The sequence below is a fragment of the Pongo pygmaeus genome, chromosome 10 (genome assembly GCF_028885625.2).
Source record: "Pongo pygmaeus isolate AG05252 chromosome 10, NHGRI_mPonPyg2-v2.0_pri, whole genome shotgun sequence".
Lineage (NCBI taxonomy): Eukaryota > Metazoa > Chordata > Mammalia > Primates > Hominidae > Pongo > Pongo pygmaeus.
The window spans coordinates 107778794-107798791 of record NC_072383.2 but is presented as its reverse complement, the minus strand read 5'-3'; the positions used below and the strand labels follow the sequence as shown (position 1 = coordinate 107798791).

At 47.0% G+C, this 19998-nt stretch overlaps 1 protein-coding gene across 4 annotated transcripts in view; it reads right to left on the bottom strand.

The window, feature by feature from the left end:
• The window catches only part of ACACB (acetyl-CoA carboxylase beta), a 155637-nt gene that overhangs the window by 53263 nt on the left and 82376 nt on the right, over nucleotides 1–19998 (bottom strand). For all 4 annotated transcript variants that reach the window (XM_054445373.1, XM_054445372.2, XM_054445374.2 and 1 more), the window contains 6 exons: nucleotides 17212–17357; nucleotides 14792–14942; nucleotides 12681–12815; nucleotides 7518–7664; nucleotides 5017–5205; nucleotides 2001–2101 (listed from right to left, as the gene is read on the bottom strand). In XM_054445373.1, coding sequence (XP_054301348.1) covers nucleotides 2001–2101; nucleotides 5017–5205; nucleotides 7518–7664; nucleotides 12681–12815; nucleotides 14792–14942; nucleotides 17212–17357 — 869 coding nt within the window. The remainder of the gene's footprint in view (nucleotides 1–2000; nucleotides 2102–5016; nucleotides 5206–7517; nucleotides 7665–12680; nucleotides 12816–14791; nucleotides 14943–17211; nucleotides 17358–19998) is intronic.

The following is a 19998-nucleotide window of genomic DNA, read 5'->3' as shown; positions in this document are numbered from 1 at the left end:
TATATTTTGTAGACAGGGTTTCACCGTATTGCCCAGGCTGGTCTCGAACCTCTGAGCTCAAGCAATCCACCCGCCTTGGCCTCCCAAAGTGCTGGGATTATAGGTGTGAGCCATCACACCTAGCCACTTCTCTTTTAAAACAAAGTTTTAACCTGGATGTTCTTCCAAAAATCTGAACACAGGAGTTAAGTTTCTCAGGAGATGCGACACTGAGCTGTGAGGAAGTAGACACTTCACTACAGCATCACCAAATAACAACAAAACCGATCAAGATGCTAAAAGACTCCCTGATCCAAATGTGATTTTAAAACATACTTACACAACACAGGACAGGGCTTTAATATTTATGTTCAGCACAGAAAATTTGCTAGAAAATTCAGTTAATTTATTAATGGTTCATTTTTCCTAGATGTTTCTCTGAAGCTTAAAGGATGGGCTTAAGGTTAGCAGTCGATGTGTTTTAGGAGGACTCCCTTCCTAGCCCTTGGCTGTGAAACTTGCAGTTTGTGGGGAATCCACACTAAAATCTCTCTCCCTAACAGCTGAGGAGCTCCTTGAATAGAAGGCCAGTTTTCTACAATCTCACATTCTTTGTACCTGTGAGTTTCTGGCACATGGGAAACATGCCTGGAATTTACTGGTTCAAATCCAAGAATGCTTTGATTCCTTTTTTCTTTTTCATAAAAGACAAGGTCTTGCTCTGTCCCCCAGGATGGAGTGCAATGGTGCGATCACAGCTCACTATAACCTCGAACTCCTGGGCTCAAGCAGTCCTCTCACCTCAGCCTCCTGAGTAGCTGGGCCTATAGGTACACAACACCATGCCTGACTCATTTTTTTTCTTTTTTTTTGTAGAGACAGGGTCTCGCTACATCACCCAGGCTGGTCTCCAACTCCTGGCCTCAAGTCATCCTCTTGCCTTGGCCTCCCAAAATGCTGGGATTACAGGCATGAGCCACAGTGCCTGGCCCTGATTGTCTTCATAAGGAAAGCTTTCTTGATAGGTGAATTTTTCATGAAAAGTGGCAGAAAACCCTTTTGTCAGCCGGGTGCAGTGGCTCACACCTGTAATCCCAGCACTTTGGGAGGCCGAGGCAGGGGGATCATGAGGTCAGGAGATTGAGACCATCCTGGCTAACAAGATGAAACTCCATCTCTGCTAAAAATACAAAAAAAAATTAGCCAGGCGTGGTGGTGGGCGCCTGTAGTTCCAGGTACTCGGGAGGCTGAGGCAGCAGAATGGCGTGAACCCGGGAGGCGGAGCTTGCAGTGAGCCAAGATCGCACCACTACACTCCAGCCTGGCCGACAGAGTGAGACTCCATCTCAAAAAAAAAAAGAAAATCCTTTTGTCATCAGAATAGTCCTGCAGCAGAAAACCCCTGTACAATAAATTACTTGAGATGAAATTCAATTATTCATCCACTTTCCTTTGCAATTGTCCCAAAAGCCACAATAACAATTTGTGCAGTCTTTTATCATACATAAAGCTATTTCATCCCATTGTCTCAATCTGATATATCTATCAAGTATTTACTATTTGTCAGCACTTCACAAAACTTAATACATTTATAGGCCAGACATGGTGGTTCACGCCTGTAATCCCAGCACTTTGGGAGGTCGAGGCAAATGGATCACTTGAGGTCAGGAGTTCGAGACCAGCCTGGCCAACATGGTGAAACACCGTCTCTACTAAAAGTACAAGAATTAGCCAGGCATGGTGGCACATGCCCGTAATCCTAGCTATTCGGGAGGTTGAGGCAGGAGAATCGCTTGAACCTGGGAGGCGGAGGTTGCAGCGAGCTGAGATTTACAAACAGAGATTTACAGAAGTAAAGTACCTCACCCAGGGTTCTGCTGTTAGTAATGGCACTGCAGGACTATAACACACTTTCTCTCAGTTCAAGCCTGCCCTGAAGACAGCCCCAGAGCACCACCCTGGTGCAACGCATGCGACGATTCAGGTGACAACCACATCCTACGGGGAGACCCAGGATTCACCTCTGGACCAACTGCACGATGCTCTGGGTGTTGATGAAGAAGACCTCTCGATCGGCCTTCCGCTGCAGGGTGGCTGCGTGGCAGTCCAGGATGGTGGCTATCTGGATGGGAAAACAAGACAGGTCTGACTGCTGATGATTCAGATGACACACAGCAGTCCCCTAAAGCAGGGGTCCCCAAACCAGTACCCAAACCAGCACTGGTCCGTGGCCTGTTAGGAACTGGCTGAACAGCAGGAGGTAAGCAGTGGGTGAGGGAGTGAAGCTTCATCTGTATTTACAGCCCCTCCCCATTGCTCACATTACCATCTGAGCTCCACCTCCTGTCAGATCAGCAGGAGCATTAGATTCTCACAGGAGCACAAACCCTGCTGTGAACTACACATGCGAGGGATCTAGGTTGCACGCTCGTTACGAGAATCTAAGGCCTGATGATCTGTCGCTGTCTCCCATCACCCCCAGATGGGACCGTCTAGGTGCAGGAAAACAAGCCTGGGGCTCTCACAGATTCTACATTATGGTGAGTTGTATAATTATTTCATTATATATTACAATGTAATCATAATAGAAATAAAGTGCGCCATAAATGTAACGTGCTTGAATCATCCCGAAACCATCCCCCTCCCCGGTCTGTGGAAAAACTATCTCCCACAAAACCGGTCCCTGGTGCCAAAAAGGTTGGGAACTGCTGACCTAAAGGACCCACCACAGCCTCCCAGGGAGGTCCCATCCAAGACTCATTTGAAGATTGAAAATTCCAGGCCCAAAGCCTTCCACCTACCCTAAAACACCCCTGTTCATCCCCTCAACGGTGAGGAATTCAAGCACTCAAAATGCCAGCAATCACATGGAGGAGTGCTTTTTCACACTGGAAATCACATGCCAGCAATCACATGGAGGAGTGCTTTTTCGCCTTATACCATTCCACACATATGAATGGGATGGGGAACGAGGAGATGGGAATGTCCTACTCTAGCAAAAACCAGGGTGCTGGTGGGGAAGGGTCCTGTCTTTATCATTAGACATAATGTTATCGATATATTGCCTTTGGCATCAAAAATATTTTTCAAGAAAAAAAAAAACCTGGATCAATGACAAATTCCTGAAAGTTCCAAGTGTGTACTTTTTCAGTTGGGATCCCTCTAGAGTTTGGCTTTTGTTATTTTTTAGTTCAGATATAACTTACACACCATCATATTCCACCATCTCCCTTTAAAGTGTACATTCAGTGGTTGGTAGTGTATTCATAAAGTTGTGCAACTATCACCATCATCTAATTTTAAAGCATTTTCGTCACTCTAAAAAGAAACCTTGTAGTCATTAGTGCTCACTCTCCATTTTCCCTGCGCTGCAGCCCCTGGCAGCCACTAATCCACTTCCTTCTTCATGAACGTGCCTATTCTGGACATTTCATAAAAATGGAATCACACAGGGCTGGGCACCATGGCTCATGCCTGTAATCCCAGTACTCTGGGAGGCCGAGGCAGGCTGATCACCTGAGGTCAGGAGTTCAAGACCAGCCTGGCCAACATGGTGAAAACCCATCTCCACTAAAAAAATACAAAAAATTAGCTGGGAATGGTGGTGTACACCTGTAATCCCAACTATTCGGGAGGTCTCAAAAAAAAAAAAAAAGAGGAATCACATAATATGTGGTCTTTTGTGCCTGGCTTATTTCCCTTAGCACAACAGGTTCATCCACATGGGAGCATGAATCAGTATTCTTTCTTTAGCTAAACAATATTCCAACCCTTAGAACTCCTAACCTCTGAGAATGGCCTGAACTACACTGTCCTCTGGTTTCCCAAATCACCAATTTGTGGGTGGGTGGATGATGATGGTGGGGAACCCTCCCACCAGAGGGCAGGAAGGCAAACAAGCAGAGGGACTCTTCCCAGTGCAAATGCCTTTCAAATGCCCCACAAAACCAACAACCACAACAAAATGAACAACGTGAGGCCGATGTGTAAATAACAAATATTTCATACTACCCTGGAATAGCTTCCATTTTTTTTAACATGTTCACAAATGCAACTATGATTATGATGAGACATCTCAGTACATTCTTTTTTTTTTTTTTGGAGTGCAGTGGTGTGATCTCAGCTCATTGCAACCTCCGCCTCCTGGGTTCAAGCAATTCTCCTGCCTCAGCCTCCTGAGTAGTTGGGATTACAGGCATGCGCCACCACGCCCAGCTAATTTTTGTTTTTTAGTATAGATGGGGGTTTCACCATGTTGGCCAGGCTGGTCTCGAACTCCTGACCTCAAGTGATCCACCTGCCTCGGCCTCCCAAAGTGCTAGGATTATAGGCATGAGCCAATGCACCCGACCTCAGTACAATTCTTAAAAAATATTTTATATATATATACACACACATACGTGTATATATATACATACATGTGTATATATACATATATACACATATATACACATATACACGTATGTATATATACATACATGCATATACACACATATACATATACGTATGTGTATATATACACATATATACATATATGTATGTGTGTATATATACATGTATATATACATATATACACACACACACACATATATACACACACACACACACACACACACACACATATACATGGAGCTCCCAGATGATCACCTACAAAATCCAGGGGCGGAAAATCAAAGCTGCAAACCAGTGAAAAAACAAAAATAAAAAAACTTGCAGTTTCCTCTAATGATGTCAGCCAGTTTATTTTTTGGGAAATGCTCACTCCATCTGCATCAACTGCTCACTCCTATTAGGAATCTTGAGTTTTAGGCAATGAGGCCTAAGGAATATTGATGTTCATTCAAACAACTGTTGCTTTGAGTAAATGATAGGATTCTGCACATAAGGCTCGAAAGGAAACCCTCGGCCCCTGATATGTTAGGCTATAAGTGGGTCTCAAGGAGTTCAACTTGATCAGAGGCCAGATATCGAGCCAGACCGGGAGCTGACCCAGTGTGACCACCCTGGTGGGGTGGGGCTGGGTCGGGGAGCACGTACCTGCTGGCTGGGGAACTGGCACAGCACCGAGGTGATGTTGCTGGCATACTGGGCCATCACTCTGCGGACCGACTTCTCCACGGGGGCAGGGATGCGGCCTGCCACGCTAGTCATGATCTCCTGCAGCTCCAGCAGCGGCAGTGACGGGTGCCGGAGGGTCATCATGAGCTTCTGCACCCACTCCTTCAGCTGAAGTGGGGACCACAGCATCAGCCCCCAGCCCTGCATGGGCATGGGCACCACCACCCCCAACAGGGCACCCGATACAGCTCAACCCATCCTGACCCCATGCACTCAAGTGGCTGAAGATCCAGACCCAGCAGCCTCTGGGGCAGTCCAGAGCGGAATGGCCCCCTGACCACAGGGGAATACTCAGTTTCCCTACATAGGAAGACCCTGACTCCCCCTCTCTGTGCATCAGAAAGCCAGCATGGTGGGGGCATCAAACATAAGGTCACATGATGAGCTGATGTTTATAGGATACTTGCTCAGTGCCAGACAGTGTTCTAGGACCTTTCTTTACATGTTCTCATTTGATCCCTAAAAGCAACCATATAAAGGAAGTCTAATGATTTTGTCCATTTTGCAGTTGAGGCAACTGAAACACAGAGAGGTTAGTTGAGTTAACCAAAGTCACTCAGCTAGTAAGAAGCAAACCCAGGCTATTCAGCTCCTGAGACTCTGAACTGCTGCCCTATGCTGTTTCCGGGGTGTCTCAGTAGCCAATGCTACTGGTCTTTGGATGACAATGACAGTGGCCCCAACACCCTAGTGTGGTTGTGAGGTTTCAAAGTGAACTGATGCATAAACTGCGAAGTGCCCCAACTAATAAAAGTTGCAATTATTGTGGGGTGCGGTGGCTGATGCCTATAATCTGAACACTTTGGGAGGCCAAGGCGGGAGGATCACTTGAGCCCAGGAATTCGAGACCAGCCTGGGCAACATGGCGAGACCCCGTCTCTACAAAAAATTAGCTGGGTGTGGTGGCAGGCGCCTGTAACCCCAGCTACTTGGAAGGCTAAAGTGGGACGATTGCTTGAACCCAGGAGGTCGAGGTTGTAGTAAGCAGTGTTTCCACCACTGTACTCCAGCCTGGGAGACAGAGCAAGACCCTGTCTCCAAAAAAAAAAAAAAGTTGCAATGATGGCAATAATCATCAGGCAGCATAACGTGGGGGCGAAGAGCACAGAGTCAGAATCCTGATGGCCATGGTTCAGATCTCATCTTTGCCTCCTCATGTATGAAGCACGGCAAGTCTCTTAGTCTCTGTGTCCCTCAGTTGCCTCAACTGTAAATGGAAATAAGAGTTCCTACCTTATTGGTTGCTGGGAGGATGAAATGATTGAACTTTTAAGTAGTTAGAAGGTGACACAGCGGGCACGGTGGCTCATGCCTATAATCCCAGTACTTTGGGAGGCCAAGGTGGGTGGATCACCTGAGGTCAGGAGTTCAAGACCAGCCTGGCCAACATGGTAGAACCCCGTCTCTACTAAAAAATACAAAAATTAGCTGGGTATGGTGGCACACGCCTGTAATCCCAGCTACTTGGGAGGTTGAGGCAGTAGAATCGCTTGAACCTGGGAGGCAGAGGTTGCAGTGATGAGACAAGATCATGCCACCATACTTCAGTGTGGGTGACAGAGCAAAGCTCCCTCTCAAAAAAAAAAAAAGGGGGGGTGACACATGGTACATACTTGCTAAGGGTTGGCGGTTATTGTCATCATCACCATCACGATTTGCTCTCCTGAGATGGACCCAATATAGCACAGTGTGACGGTTAGTCACTGCTATGAGCATCATGGGTCTTTCAAGGAAGTCTGCAAATCAGAGAACTTCTTGTTTCTCTACTGAGTGAGCAGATGAGACCCAGCAAGGGTGAATGACGAACAGAGGTGTGTTTCAAACAAAGTGCCTTGTCTGTCATCTCCTTAAGCAGGGTGACCCCCACTGACTCCTTCCTTAATGTCCTACTGGAGTATTCTCAGTCTTGAGCTGAACTGCTACAAGCCCAGTTTACGATCAAGGAGAAAAAGTCAGGCCAATGTTTACAATTGAATTGAGGAATTCCTTGAGGACAGGTCCTTCATAAATACAACCGAAGGGCTGGGTGCGGTGGCTCAGGCCTGTAATCCCAGCACTTTGGGAGGCCCAGGCGGATGGATCACTTGAGTCCAAGAGTTCGAGACCAGCATGGGGAACACGGCAAAACGCCGTCTCTACAAAAATACAAAAAATTAGCCGGGCGTGGTGGGGTGCACCTATATTCCCAGCTATTCGGGAGGCTGAGGTGGTAGGATCTCTTGAGCCCAGGAGGTCGAGGCTGCAGTGAGTCTGGGTGACAGAGTGAGACCTTGTCTCAAAAAATAAAATAAATAAAATAAAAACAACAGAGGATCCACCATTTTCTCATTTCTTACTCAATAATGACCTCTCCTGTCACGGGGTAGACCTTCCGACCCTCCGCCACTGGTCTACACGCCTGCGCTCATAGGTGACTTTACCTTTATGCTAAAAATGGGCTCTGGCAGACAAAAGCCACTCATGACGTTGGTGAGGTTTTCCAGGACGCTGTGGAAGACCTGGTGCAGTTTTTCTCCGAGGATGGGCAGTGTCTGCTGGGCAGGGAGTTCTCCTGTGAACGGTTCAGCCTGATGAGACACCACAAGAACGACAGATCAGGAAAACTCTGGGAATCCCAAATGGGACCCGGCAGAATGGGAGGCGGGGCAGATCTGCCAGCTTCCATAATCAAGTGAGGATGAGGCCTGAGGAAAAAATCAAAGACAATGAACTGGAAAGTTAAAATGGCCAAACTCACACCCCAATGTGGGTTTTCCAAACCATTCCTTTTGCAAATGGCCCAGTACACAGTTTCATACCCCAAACAGTTTTGGGGGGTGGCGGTGAGATCTGTTTTTGTTTTTTGGTTTTTTTTTTTTGAGACACTCGCATTGTCGCCAGGCTGGAGTGCAGTGGCACGACCTCGGCTCACTGCAACCTCTGCCTCCCGGGTTCAAGCAATTCTCCTGCCTCAGTCTCCTGAGTAGCTGGGACTACAAGTGCAGGCTACCATAACCAGCTAATTTTTGTATTTTTAGTATAGACAGGGTTTCACCATGTTGGCCAGGATGGTCTCAATCTCTTGACTTCATGATCTGCCCGCCTCGGCCTCCCAAAGTGCTGGGATTACAGGGGTGAGCCACCACGCCCAGCCGATCTGTTTGTTGTTGTTGTTGTTGTTTTGCTTTATAATCAACAAATCTCCTTATGTTCTCTATTTATTTTCATTCTCTATTGAATCCCAAAGTTAAACACCTTACAGTAGGATGAAAATTTATGAACATCTCATACAAATGCTCCTGATTTTTGTAAATCATAAAAATTCAGTCTTAGGTAAACACATGGAAAAATAAAAAGCTCCCAGAGGGCAACACAGACTAAATGTGCTCATTCATCTACTCGTTCACTCTACAAATACCTACTGTGCATGATGCACGGTGCTGGGATGTGCTGTTCTCCCAGCAGAGAACACTCCGTTTCCTGCGCACCCTCTACCCCTCCACCCACACCCATCCCCACCCCTAGCCCTGCAGGCTCTTCTCCCCTTTTAAGAGGTGACTTGGCCAGGCACGGTGGCTCATGCCCATAACCCCAGCACTTTGGGAGTCCGAGGCGGGAGGATGAACTGAGGTCAAGAGTTCGAGACCAGCCTGGCCAACATGGTGAAACCCCATCTCTACTAAAAATACACAAAAAAATTAGCCAGTCATGGTGGCGCGTGCCTGTAATCTGAGCTACTCCAGAGGCTGAGGCAGGAGAATTAGTTGAACCTGGGAGGCGGAGGTTGCAGTGAGCCAAAATTCTGCCATTGCACTCCAGCCTGGGTAATGGAGTGAAATTCTGTCTCAAAAAAAAAAAAAAAAAGCTGACTTGAGGGTTTTCCCCTACACAAGCTGATCATGGCTTCTCCATGTGGGCCCCCACAGCCCAGGGCCAAGGGCAGTCTTCTAACTACACTCACCAAGTAAAATTACTTGATCTTCCAGTCTGTCTCACAAGCATTTATGTGAGGCTGCAGGGAATGGGTGGGCAGGCCCTGCGTCATTAACCCAGCACAGGAAATGTGTGCTGAAAGGAATCACAGTGCAGGTACCCAGACCTGCCCACTGATCCAAAAAGGCCCAGTCTATTCCTAGCTTTGGGAACTCCCTAAAGAGACTAATGATGCCAGGCACAGTGGCTCACCCTTGTAATCCCAGCACTTTGGGAGGCAAAGGTGGACGGATCGCTTGAGGCCAGGAGTTCAAGATCAGCCTGGCCAACCTAGTGAAACCCCATCACTAGTAAAAATACAAAAATTAGTCAGGCATGGTCACACAAACCTGTGGTCCCAGCTACTTGCTACCCGGGAGTCTGAGGCAGGAGAATTGCTTGAACCCAGGAAGTGGAGGTTGCAGTGAGCCGAGATTGTGCCACTGCACACCAGCCTGGGTGACAGAGTGAGACTCTATCTCAAAAAAAGAGAGACAGAGACTAATGAAAAGAATTGTAAAACAGTCATTTGCAGCAACATGGATGGAACTGGAGGATATTACATTAAGTGAAATAAGCTGGGCACAGAAAGACAAATTTAGCATGTTCTCACTCATATGTGGGAGCTGAAAATTAAAACAAATAAACTCATGGAAATAGAATGTAGAGTGATGGCTGCCAGGGTCTGGGAAGGGTAGTGGGGCTGGTGGGAGTGGGGATGGTTAACAGGTACAAAAATCCAGTTAGATAGAATGAATAAGATCTAGTATTGAGGCTGGATGTGGTGGCTCACACCTGTAATCCCAGCACTTTGGGAGGCTGAGGCGGGCAGATCACCTGAGGTCAGGAGTTCGAGATCAGCCTGGCCAACATGGTGAAACCCCATCTCTACTAAAAATACAAAAATTAGGCGGGCATAATAGCAGGCGCCTGAAGTCCCAGCTACTCGGGAGGCTGAGGCACGAGAATTGCTTGAACCCTGGAGGTAGAGGTTGCAGTGAGCTGAGATCACGCCACTGCACTCCAGCCTGGGCGACAAGAGCAAAACTCCATCTCAAAAAAAAAAAAAAAAAAAAGATCTAGTATTGATAGCACAACAGGGTGACTCTACAGACAATTGACTGTATATTTTAAACTAACCAAAAGAATAAAATTGGAATGTTCCTAGCGCAAAGAAATGATAAACGCTTGAGGTGATAGATACCCCAATCACCCTGATTTAATTATTAGACGGTATGCCTATATCAAAAGATCACATGTACCCCATAAACATATACACCTATTATGTACCAATAATAATTATAATTTTTTAAAAAAGAAAACAAATACAATTAATAGAATACTCTGGAGAAAAGAGACAATGTGATATTTTTAAATTTTGTTTTACTGGACAGATGTACTAATTAGAGTCTTGCTTAGGAGGGTGTAAACATTCATTCATTCATCAAGACTTGTTATTTCTGAGCACCCACTATGCTGTGAGCACTGTACTAAGCCCCAGGATCACAACAGTGAACGTCGAAAGTAGTCCTTGACCTCAGGGACTCATCGGTAATGACAGGGCTTGAAAATTAAGAGGAATCTAAATTGGAGGTGCCCCCAAGAGCCTGAGCTCAGGGTCACATGACAGACACCCTGGTGCACCTCCTAGTGGTCCTGAGGACAGGGTGACGCCCCCGGCACCTGCACTACTATACGTTCATCCAACAACCAATATTTACAGAGCACCTCTGATGTACCAGGCCCTATTTTTGGCACTGGGGCCCCAGCAGCAAGCAAGAAAGACAAAAAGCCCTGTTCTCATGGTGTTTCCAGTCTCCTGGAGGCCAAATAATAAAGCAACAAGACAATCAGTGAGATCATCTCTGTGAGGTGCGGTGTGTGTTTGCGCATGGGTAGAGGTGAGCACAATTTTTTAAAGGGCGGTTGAAAGAGACATGACAACTATATGCAATGTGCTAACCTGGATAGGATCCTGGACAATAGGTAAAAACTAAGAAAATCGTACACTCATGTTCATAGCTGCCTTATTCACAGTAGCCAAAAGGTAGAAACAATCCAAGTGTCCATCAGTGGATGAGTGGATAAACAAAACGTGATTTACCCCTACAAGGGAATATTATGCAGCCTTAAAAAAACAGGGAAATTCTGCCACATGCTATAAGATGGATGAAACTTGGAGACATTATGCTAAATGAAATAAGCTAGTCACAAAAGGCCAGATACTATATAGATTCCACCTATATGAGGCACCTAGAGGAGTTGAATCGATAGACAGAAAGCAGAATAGTGGTTGCCAGGGGATGGAGGGAGGAAGGACTTGGGAGTTACTATTTAACGAGTGTCAAGTTTCAGTTTTGCAAGTGCTGGAGATGGATGATGGTGATGGTTGTGCAACAATGTGAATGGATTTAATACTGCTCAAGAGAACATTTAAAAATGGCTAAGATGGTAAATTTTATGTGTATTTAACCACAATTTTTAAAAAATGAACTAAAGAAATCTGAGTGAACAATAATGTACCAATATTGGTTCATTAAATGTGACAAATGGACCATATTATTGTAATAATAGTTAAATTTTAAAGTTAATTTTATTCTTAAACAATAATACCTAATATATCGATATTGGTTCATTAAATATGACAAATGGACCGTGCTCGTGCAGTAATAGTTAAATTAATAACAGTAAATTGATAACAATAGTAATTAATTGAGGCCACGTGCAGTGGCTCACACCTGTAATCCCATCACTTTGGGAGGCTGAGGAGGGTGGATCACCTGAGGTCAGGAGTTTAAGACCAGCATGGCCAACATGGTGAAACCCTGTCTCTACTAAAAATACAAAAATTAGCTGGTATGGTGGTACACACCTATAATCCCCAGCTACTCAGGAGGCTGAGGCAGGAGAATCACTTGAACCAGGGAGGCAGAGGTTGCAGTGAGCCGAGATCACGCCACTGCACTCCAGCCTGGGCGACAGAGCGAGAGTCTGTCTCAAAAAAAAAATGAATAATAATAATAATACTAACAATTAATTGAATAATAATTAAATGAATGACAGGGAAACTGGCTACAGAGAATATGGGAACTCTGTACTACTTACATAACTGTTCTGTACATCTAAAACTATACTAAAAATTAAGTCTATTAAAAAGAAAAGGTGGTCAATGGTCAAGAACGCCCTCATTGAGGGGAAGACATTGGAATCAAAGCTCCCAGGAGTTGAGAGTTATCCCTGCAAAGTCTGGGGTAGGTCCTTCTATGGCAGAGAGGACAGCCGCCAGGAGGGAGGGGTCCAGTGTATTCAAGTAAGTGATGGGGAGAGGGACAGAGGAGAAAGGCAGAGAAGAAAGCAGGGAACAGCTAGCTCATTTGGGGTCTTGCAGGTCACTGGCAGAAATTGGGTTTTACTCTAAGCAGGATGGAGAGCCACAGGAGAGGGATCTGAGCAAAGCAGGGCGCGGCTTCCTTGTGTTTCTGCACCATCACGGTGGCTGCTGCGACGAGCTCTGTCTGCAGGTAGAGGCAGGAGAAGAGCTACCAGCCTTGAGTCCACCTGTCTCACTGAACCAGTGGAGGCCATCAGTGTACCTGCATCAGCCAGAGCACTTGGGCTGTGGAGCCACATACCGGGTGGACTTTAGAAGGGTCATCAAGCTCCAGCCTGGCCACCACGCAGCCTGCTTCCAGCACAGCACCTGGACGCTTGATGTACTTCACCCGGCCACTTTCCTGCACGTTCAGGGTCATGATCATCTTCATCACCTATTTCATAAAAAGAAGAAATAGTACAGAGCCCACCAGGACTGATACCCAGAGCCACCCAAAACTAGTGATGCCGGAGCAGGGACATGCCATTTAAACAGAATGACTCCCTGGGTTGTGTTCAGGCAGAAGGGACAAGGAAAAGTGACCTTTACTGGAAGCCTGCTAAGTGCCAGGCAAGTGCCATTCAATCTGCAAAGCCAGCCAAGGAGGTGTTTATGATGCCCATTTTACAGATATGGAAACTGACGTTTATTTCCAAAGGGGGAGTCTTCTCTTAGAAATAGTGCTAAATCATATTACATAGAGTGGTTCATATACACGTTCCTAAAACATACTGCATAAATCAAACATTTTGTGAATGGTTTGTTTTATTAAAGGCACTTAGAAAACCCTCAGGGAACACTCTGTGAAATGAAGAATCTGCTCATCAGCCCTTTTAATTTTCCCAAATGTCTGGATACGTGCATGGCATGAGCTTTGTCACCATGGGGTCGCCTGCAGAGCCAGGACTGTGCTATCTCTCTTGCTTGGCAGTTCACAGCTTGGGCACCCAAGTCAGCCAGGCCTGGACTAGAATCCCAGGACCTACCCCCCACCAATACCTCTGTGATCTTCAGAAGTGGCTCCCCTCCTTGAGCCTCAGTTTCCCCAAGTGTAAAATGAGGAATAATGACAGTTTCACCTCTCAGGGCTCTTAGAGGATTAAATGAGATGCAGATCCTGCCATGCATCAGGTCAATATGCAGTAGCTACTATTATTGATGTATTTTCATTGCTATTATTGTTGTTATTTTCCGGGTTTGAATCCTGGCTTTGTGTGACCTCCAGAGAGTTTCTTAGCCTGCCTGGGCCCAGCTTTTTTATAAAATGGGGATCACATTTGTGTCCATCTCATACATTTGCTGGGAAGGTTAAAAAATAAAGATCAGTAAAATGCTTAGAACAGCACCTGCCACATGGTTACGGCTTTGCAAGTGTTGGCTTAACACCTTTCAGTTATTGCTGGGGTCAATATTTAATATTTAATCATTGATTGACAATAATTGTTATTATCAATCAATTCTTGGCTGTGTGCAGTGGCTCATGCCTGCAATCCCAGCACTTTCAGAGGCCAAAGCAGGTGGATCACCTGAGCTCAGGTATTTGACCAGCTTGGGCAACATGACGAAACCCTGTCACTACCAAAAATACAAAAAATTAAGCCAGGCATGTTGGTGCGTGCCTGTAATCCCAACTACTTGGAAGGCTGAGGTGGGAGGATCACTTGAGCCTGGGAGGCGGAGTTTGCAGTGAGACAAGATCACGCCACTATACTCCAGCCTGGGTGACAGACTGAGACTGTCTCAAAAAAAAAAAAAAGAAATCAAGGAAACTGATTTACACAACAGTTTACAGAACAGTTATGTAAATAGTACAGAGAGTTCCCATATTCTCTGTACCCAGTTTCTCTGTCATTAACCTTCTTACTCATTCCTGGGGAGATGTGCATTTTTTGAAGTTTTTTTTTTTTTTTGAGACGGAGTCTTTCTCTGTCACTCAGGCTGGAGTGCAGTGGCACCATCTCAGCTCACTGCAAGCTCCGCCTCCCGGGTTCATGCCATCCTCCTGCCTCAGCCTCCCGAGGAGCTGGGACTACAGGCGCCTGCCACCATGCCCGGCTAATTTTTTGTATTTTTAGTAGAGACGGGGTTTCACCATGTTAGCCAGGATGGTCTTGATCTCCTGATCTCGTGATCCGCCCACCTCGGCCTCCCAAAGTGCTGGGATTACAGGTGTGAGCCACCACACCCTGCCTGAAGTTTTTTTCTTTGAATACTTCAGGGGATTTGGCTGAAATCCACAGACTGATTCCCTTAGAAATTTGCAGACAGTGGCCATGGGGAGAGGTAGGCCTGTTTGTTCAGACATGGGACAAAGCCAGAGGAGTGGGAGTTTGAGGGTTCAGGATTCCCCACGGCCGGCTCTGCAGTCACCTCCATCTCAGCGTAGCTGCTCCCAGCCTCAACGTGGCCCCCATCCTCCACTGTGTACTGTGTCAGCTTCCCAGCTGAGGGGGATCTCAGGACCGTAGGATCGTTCTCCTTCTCAAACACACACGTCTTATTGCCGATGGTAATTCGGTAACTGGGAGAGAGGAGGAGTGGGGTAGGGAGACTGATGAGGACCACCAACTCAACAAGCCCTAGTCCAGCTTTCAATACCATTTCCCTTTCCTAAAGGGGGAATGTACCCTCTACATTCCCAAAGGGTGGCAGCTGATAGTTATCTCAGAGACATTCAGAGTGGGGTAGGTGAACAAAAAGGCCGTGATGCTTTCATTTTTTTTTTTTTTTTTTTTTTTTTTTTGAGACAGAGTCTCGCTCTGTCGCCCAGGCTGGAGTGCAGTGGGGCGATCTCGGCTCACTGCAAGCTCCGCCTCCTGGGTTCACGCCATTCTCCTGCCTCAGCCTCCGGCGCAGCTGGGACTACAGGTGCCCGCCACCATGCCCAGCTAATTTTTTTTTTGTATTTTTAGTAAAGACAGGGTTTCACCGTGTTAGCCAGGATGGTCTCGATTTCCTGACCTCGTGATCCGCCCGCCTCAGCCTCCCAAAGTGCTGGGATTACAGGCGTGAGCCACAGTGCCCGGCCAAGGCTGTGATGCTTTCTTTGGGAGGCTGAGGTGGGAGGATCGCTTGAGGCCAGGAGTTCAAGACAAGCTTGGGCAACACAGTGAGACCCCCATCTCTACAAAAAATAATAAAAAAAAATAGCTGGGCGTGGTAGCACATGCCAGTAGTCCCAGCTACTCAGGAGGCTGAGGCAGGAGAATCCTTTGAGCCCAGGAGTTCGAGGCTATTGTGAGCTATAATTACTCTGTCACCCAGGCTGGAGTGCAGTGGCACAATCATGGTTCACTGAAGCCTCGACCTCCCTGGGGTCAGGTGATCCTCCCATCACAACCCTCTAAATTGCTGGGACTACAGGCACATGCCACCACACTTGGCTAATCATTGTATTTTATAGAGATGGGGTTTTGCCATGTTGCCCAGGCTAGTCTCAAACTTCTGGACTCAAGCGATCAGGGTCTCACTCTTGCACAGGCTGGGCAACAGAGTAAGAACCAGTCTTTAAAATAAAATAAAATAATAAAAAGAATGTGACCCTTTTTTGGCTGAAAACTGGTTCCTTTTACTGACATACTTCCAACAGGGCCTGACACAGAAAAATCAATCAGTGGATATGATTCAACAAATATTTACTGACTCAAAGTCTTAACCTTTGAACTGGGGAGAGTGGAACCTATAGTAATCCTGAACATTCTTGGCAGATAGAACATGAGTTAAAAAAGAGATAACAGGCAGGGTGCTGTGGCTCATGCCTGCAATCCCAGCACTTTGGGAGGCCAAGGCTGGCCAACTGCTTGAGTCCAGAAGTTCAAGACCAGCCTGGGCAACATGGCAAAACCCCGTCTCTACAAAAAATACAAAAATTAGCCAGGCGTGGTGGCACGTGCCCGTAGTCCCAGCAAATTGGGGGACTGAGGTGGGGGGATCATCTTGGAGCCCAGGGAAGTTGAGGCTGCAGTGAGTCGTGATGGCACCACTACACTCCATCCTGGGTGACACAGCGAGACCCTCTCTCAAAAAAAAAAAAAAAAAAAAAAAAAGAGATAACAAAATATTACTCTGGCATAAACCTAGTCTGCCTTCTTCCAAAACATTGAGGATTGAGAAGAGAGTCTCCACTCTCTAACTGGAGCTTTTCAGACATCCCCTCCCCTTTCGTCACCTTGGCCGGGGTCTGTTTCACTGAGTGATCTCGGGGTGATCAGACACACTGGAGGCGGGGCATCTTTGGGGCCTATCTCACTATCTCACAAGCCCCTGTGCTAAGAGATTCCAGGGCATCTTGTGTGTTACCCGTCAGGTACATGACGCCCTTTCCTGCCACTATCTGTTTGTTCAGTGTGTCATCTTCCCCAACGGGCTGGAAGCTCCGCGAGTCGCGCCCAGAATGCTATCCCAACACCCAGCACAGCGCCTGGTACGGAGGAGCTTAGTAGGTCACTGCCGCACTAACTGGGTGGATGCTGGAGCTCAGATGCACAGGCAGCAGGCACCTTGTCACACACCTCGCAGGCCACAGAGCTGGGAGTCACATCCCGTTCAGCTCTGAATCCCCATCAACCAGGTTACTAGAAAAGGGCCTCCTAGGATCCTTCCCTAAATATCTGTCAGTTGCACAAAAGTCCAACCAAGAGATTAAGTTCTCTGCACGCCCCCAGAATTTACCAGAGAGGCACTTTCTCTAAGACCCTTGGACCTGCACTCAGGCCAGTGCTGTGTTTTCCATGCCTAGGACAGACAGCCGTGCATGCCCAGCCCACAGTGGGACTCGCACCCCCACGCACCTGTCAACCTCTTCCTTCATGTAGGTGGTGTAGCTGTTCCCATTGTAGGAGAGCAGGAGCCCTCCATCATTCAGCCGGTGGGCGTCAATCTCGATGTGGCAGCCATTCATGATGAGAACAAACATGGTCAGAGACTGCCGGGCCACCTGTGGGGACAAGCCCCTTGTCACCGCCTGGGTTCAGGATGTGCTCCCAGAGCACTGTTTGGCTCCGCTAACAACAAACAAGAGCTGGTTGTCCACCACAGAGGGCCAAGATGAACACTCCCGTCTCTCGGACCCAGCCCTCACAATCCCTGCCAAGGGAGCAGCTATTGATGGGGCTGGGGGAGGCCTGGAGTAGCGAGCCACACCTGCCCCATGGGTAGGCTAATGGCCGCTGATATAGTCCCTGTCAAGCCGTGTTGGCAACTGCATGTCCTCTGGGGCTAGAGTCTCCCTTCTGATTCCTGTCTCCAGCTCTCACTCTGGGTGAGGCAGCCCCGGAGACTCCACCAGCAGCCAGGTGCAATGGACTAAACGTTTGTGTCCCCGCAAAATTCATAAGTTGAAATCCCAACCCCTAATGTGATGGCTTTAGGAGGTGGAGCTTTTGGGCGGTGATGAGATCATGAAGGTGGGGCCCTTGTAAAATAAATTAGTGCCCTTATAAAAGATCCCCTGTAGAGCTCTGTGGCCCGTTTTTGACATCTAAGGACATAGCGAAAGGACAGCGTCTATGAAATGTAAGGTGGGTCCTCAGTAGATACCAAATCTGCCAGTATCTTGATATTGACCTTCCCAGAGAATTGTGAGAAATACAGTGTGTGGTTTAGAAGCCCCTCAGTCTTTGGTATTTTATGACAGTAGCCCAAATGGACTAAGACACCTGGACATGGACTAGGGCTCTGCTCCCCAGACCCAGCTCTGCCCAGGAGCACACAAGAGCTTTGGGACACATGAGAGAGACACCGCCAAGCCCTGGCCCCAGCACTACATCTCCCTCCAGGAAGAGCGCCTGTCCCATCTGGTACTTCAGTTCAGTTTTCTCTCAGAAAACACACACCCTAAAGGGCCTTCAACCTATAAAATTCAAAGTTTATGACACAAGGTAGCAAGAAATAGAGGAATGTGTATTGCAGCATTATTTGTAATAACAAGAAAAATTAGAACCAAATTAGCAAGCCAACAACCTTGCAATGGAACACTCTAGATCTGTCCTGTCTGATATGGTGACACCTAACAACAAACAGCTATTTAAATTGATCAAAACTAAATAAAATGTAAAATTCAGTTCCTCAGTCACACTGGCCACTTTCAAGTGCTCAGTCACCGCATAAGGGCAGCATCTTGTACACAGAAGATAGGGAACGTTCCCATCACTATTAAAAGTTCAGGGAGACAGTGCCACAGACATGAGTTTAGACTCGTGTTTAAAAAAACTTGTTAATAACATGGAAAACTTTATGCCATGATCATATCAAAGCCGTAAAACTGTATTTGCACCATGATCTCAACTTTGTAAATTAATGCAAAAGGAAAAAAATATATAACAAAGATTTGCTAAAATGTTCACCAGGATTACCTCTAGGCATTAGCACATGATGGATTTGTTTTCCTGATTTTTTATGCTCGCTTGAAATTTTGAAATTTTCTACATTGTGCATATGTGACATTTAAAATCAAGTTGGGGGCAGCCAGGTCCCCAAAGGTAGCCAAGAGGCATTAGGGGCAAAGGAGGATGATTGTGAAAGCACACCCTGATTAATGACACACAGGTTTAGTTGAACTAAAGCCCCCAAATCTCCCAAGTTGTGAGTTCTACTCATGCTCATCAATATTAAATAGAAAGTACTAATTAAAGAAAACAAAAATTCTGTCTCATAAGCAGACTCAAACTCTGTCCTCTTTTCCCTCCTGACAATGTGAGGCTGGGAAGTACTGGGCAGGCCTGGGCTTACAGGGGACACAGCCTCCAGCCATTGCACTGGAACCCGGGGTACTGATGCCACAGCCGGCTCACCCCAACAAGGACCCTGGGCCCAGAACACCATGGCTAGGACACCAAGCCTCACCCCCTACCCGTGCATCTCAGAGACATTTCTGACACTGTTGAATTGACCTTGGATGGCCCACGAAGGGCAACTAGGCACTTCTGACAGAGGAGAGCAACTGGAGTAAGCCCCAGGGACTCCAGTAGCAAACCAGGGAAGACGCCAGAAATCCATACGTGGTGCAGAGACAGAGAACAAAACCAGCCTCAGAGCCCCTGGAAGCAGACCCGGGCCCGCTATTCTGTCTCAGCAAAGACCCTGCTCACATTCCATAGGGGTTGAATAATATCCTCCAAAATTCATGGCCTTCCTGGAACCTCGGAATGTGACCTTATTTGGAATGGGGTCTCTGCAGATGTAATTAAGATGAAATCATACTGGATTAGGGTGGGTGCTAAATCCAATGTGACTGGTGTTCTTACAAGAGAAGAGACACAAAGACACAGTCATGGAAGATAATGTGAACACACACACACACACGCACACACACACACACACACAGAGGCAGAGGCCAGGGAGTGGCTCATGCCTGTAATTCCAGCACTTTGGGAGGCCAAGGCAGGCAGATCACTGGAGCTCAGGAGTTCAAGCCAGCCTAGGCAACATGGTGAAATCCCATTTCTACTAAAAATACAAAAATTAGCCAGGCGTGGTGGCATATGCCTATAATCCCAGCTACTCGGGAGGCTGAGGCAGGAGAATCGCTTGAACCTGGGAGATGGAGGTTGCAGTGAGCCAAGATTGCACCACTGTGC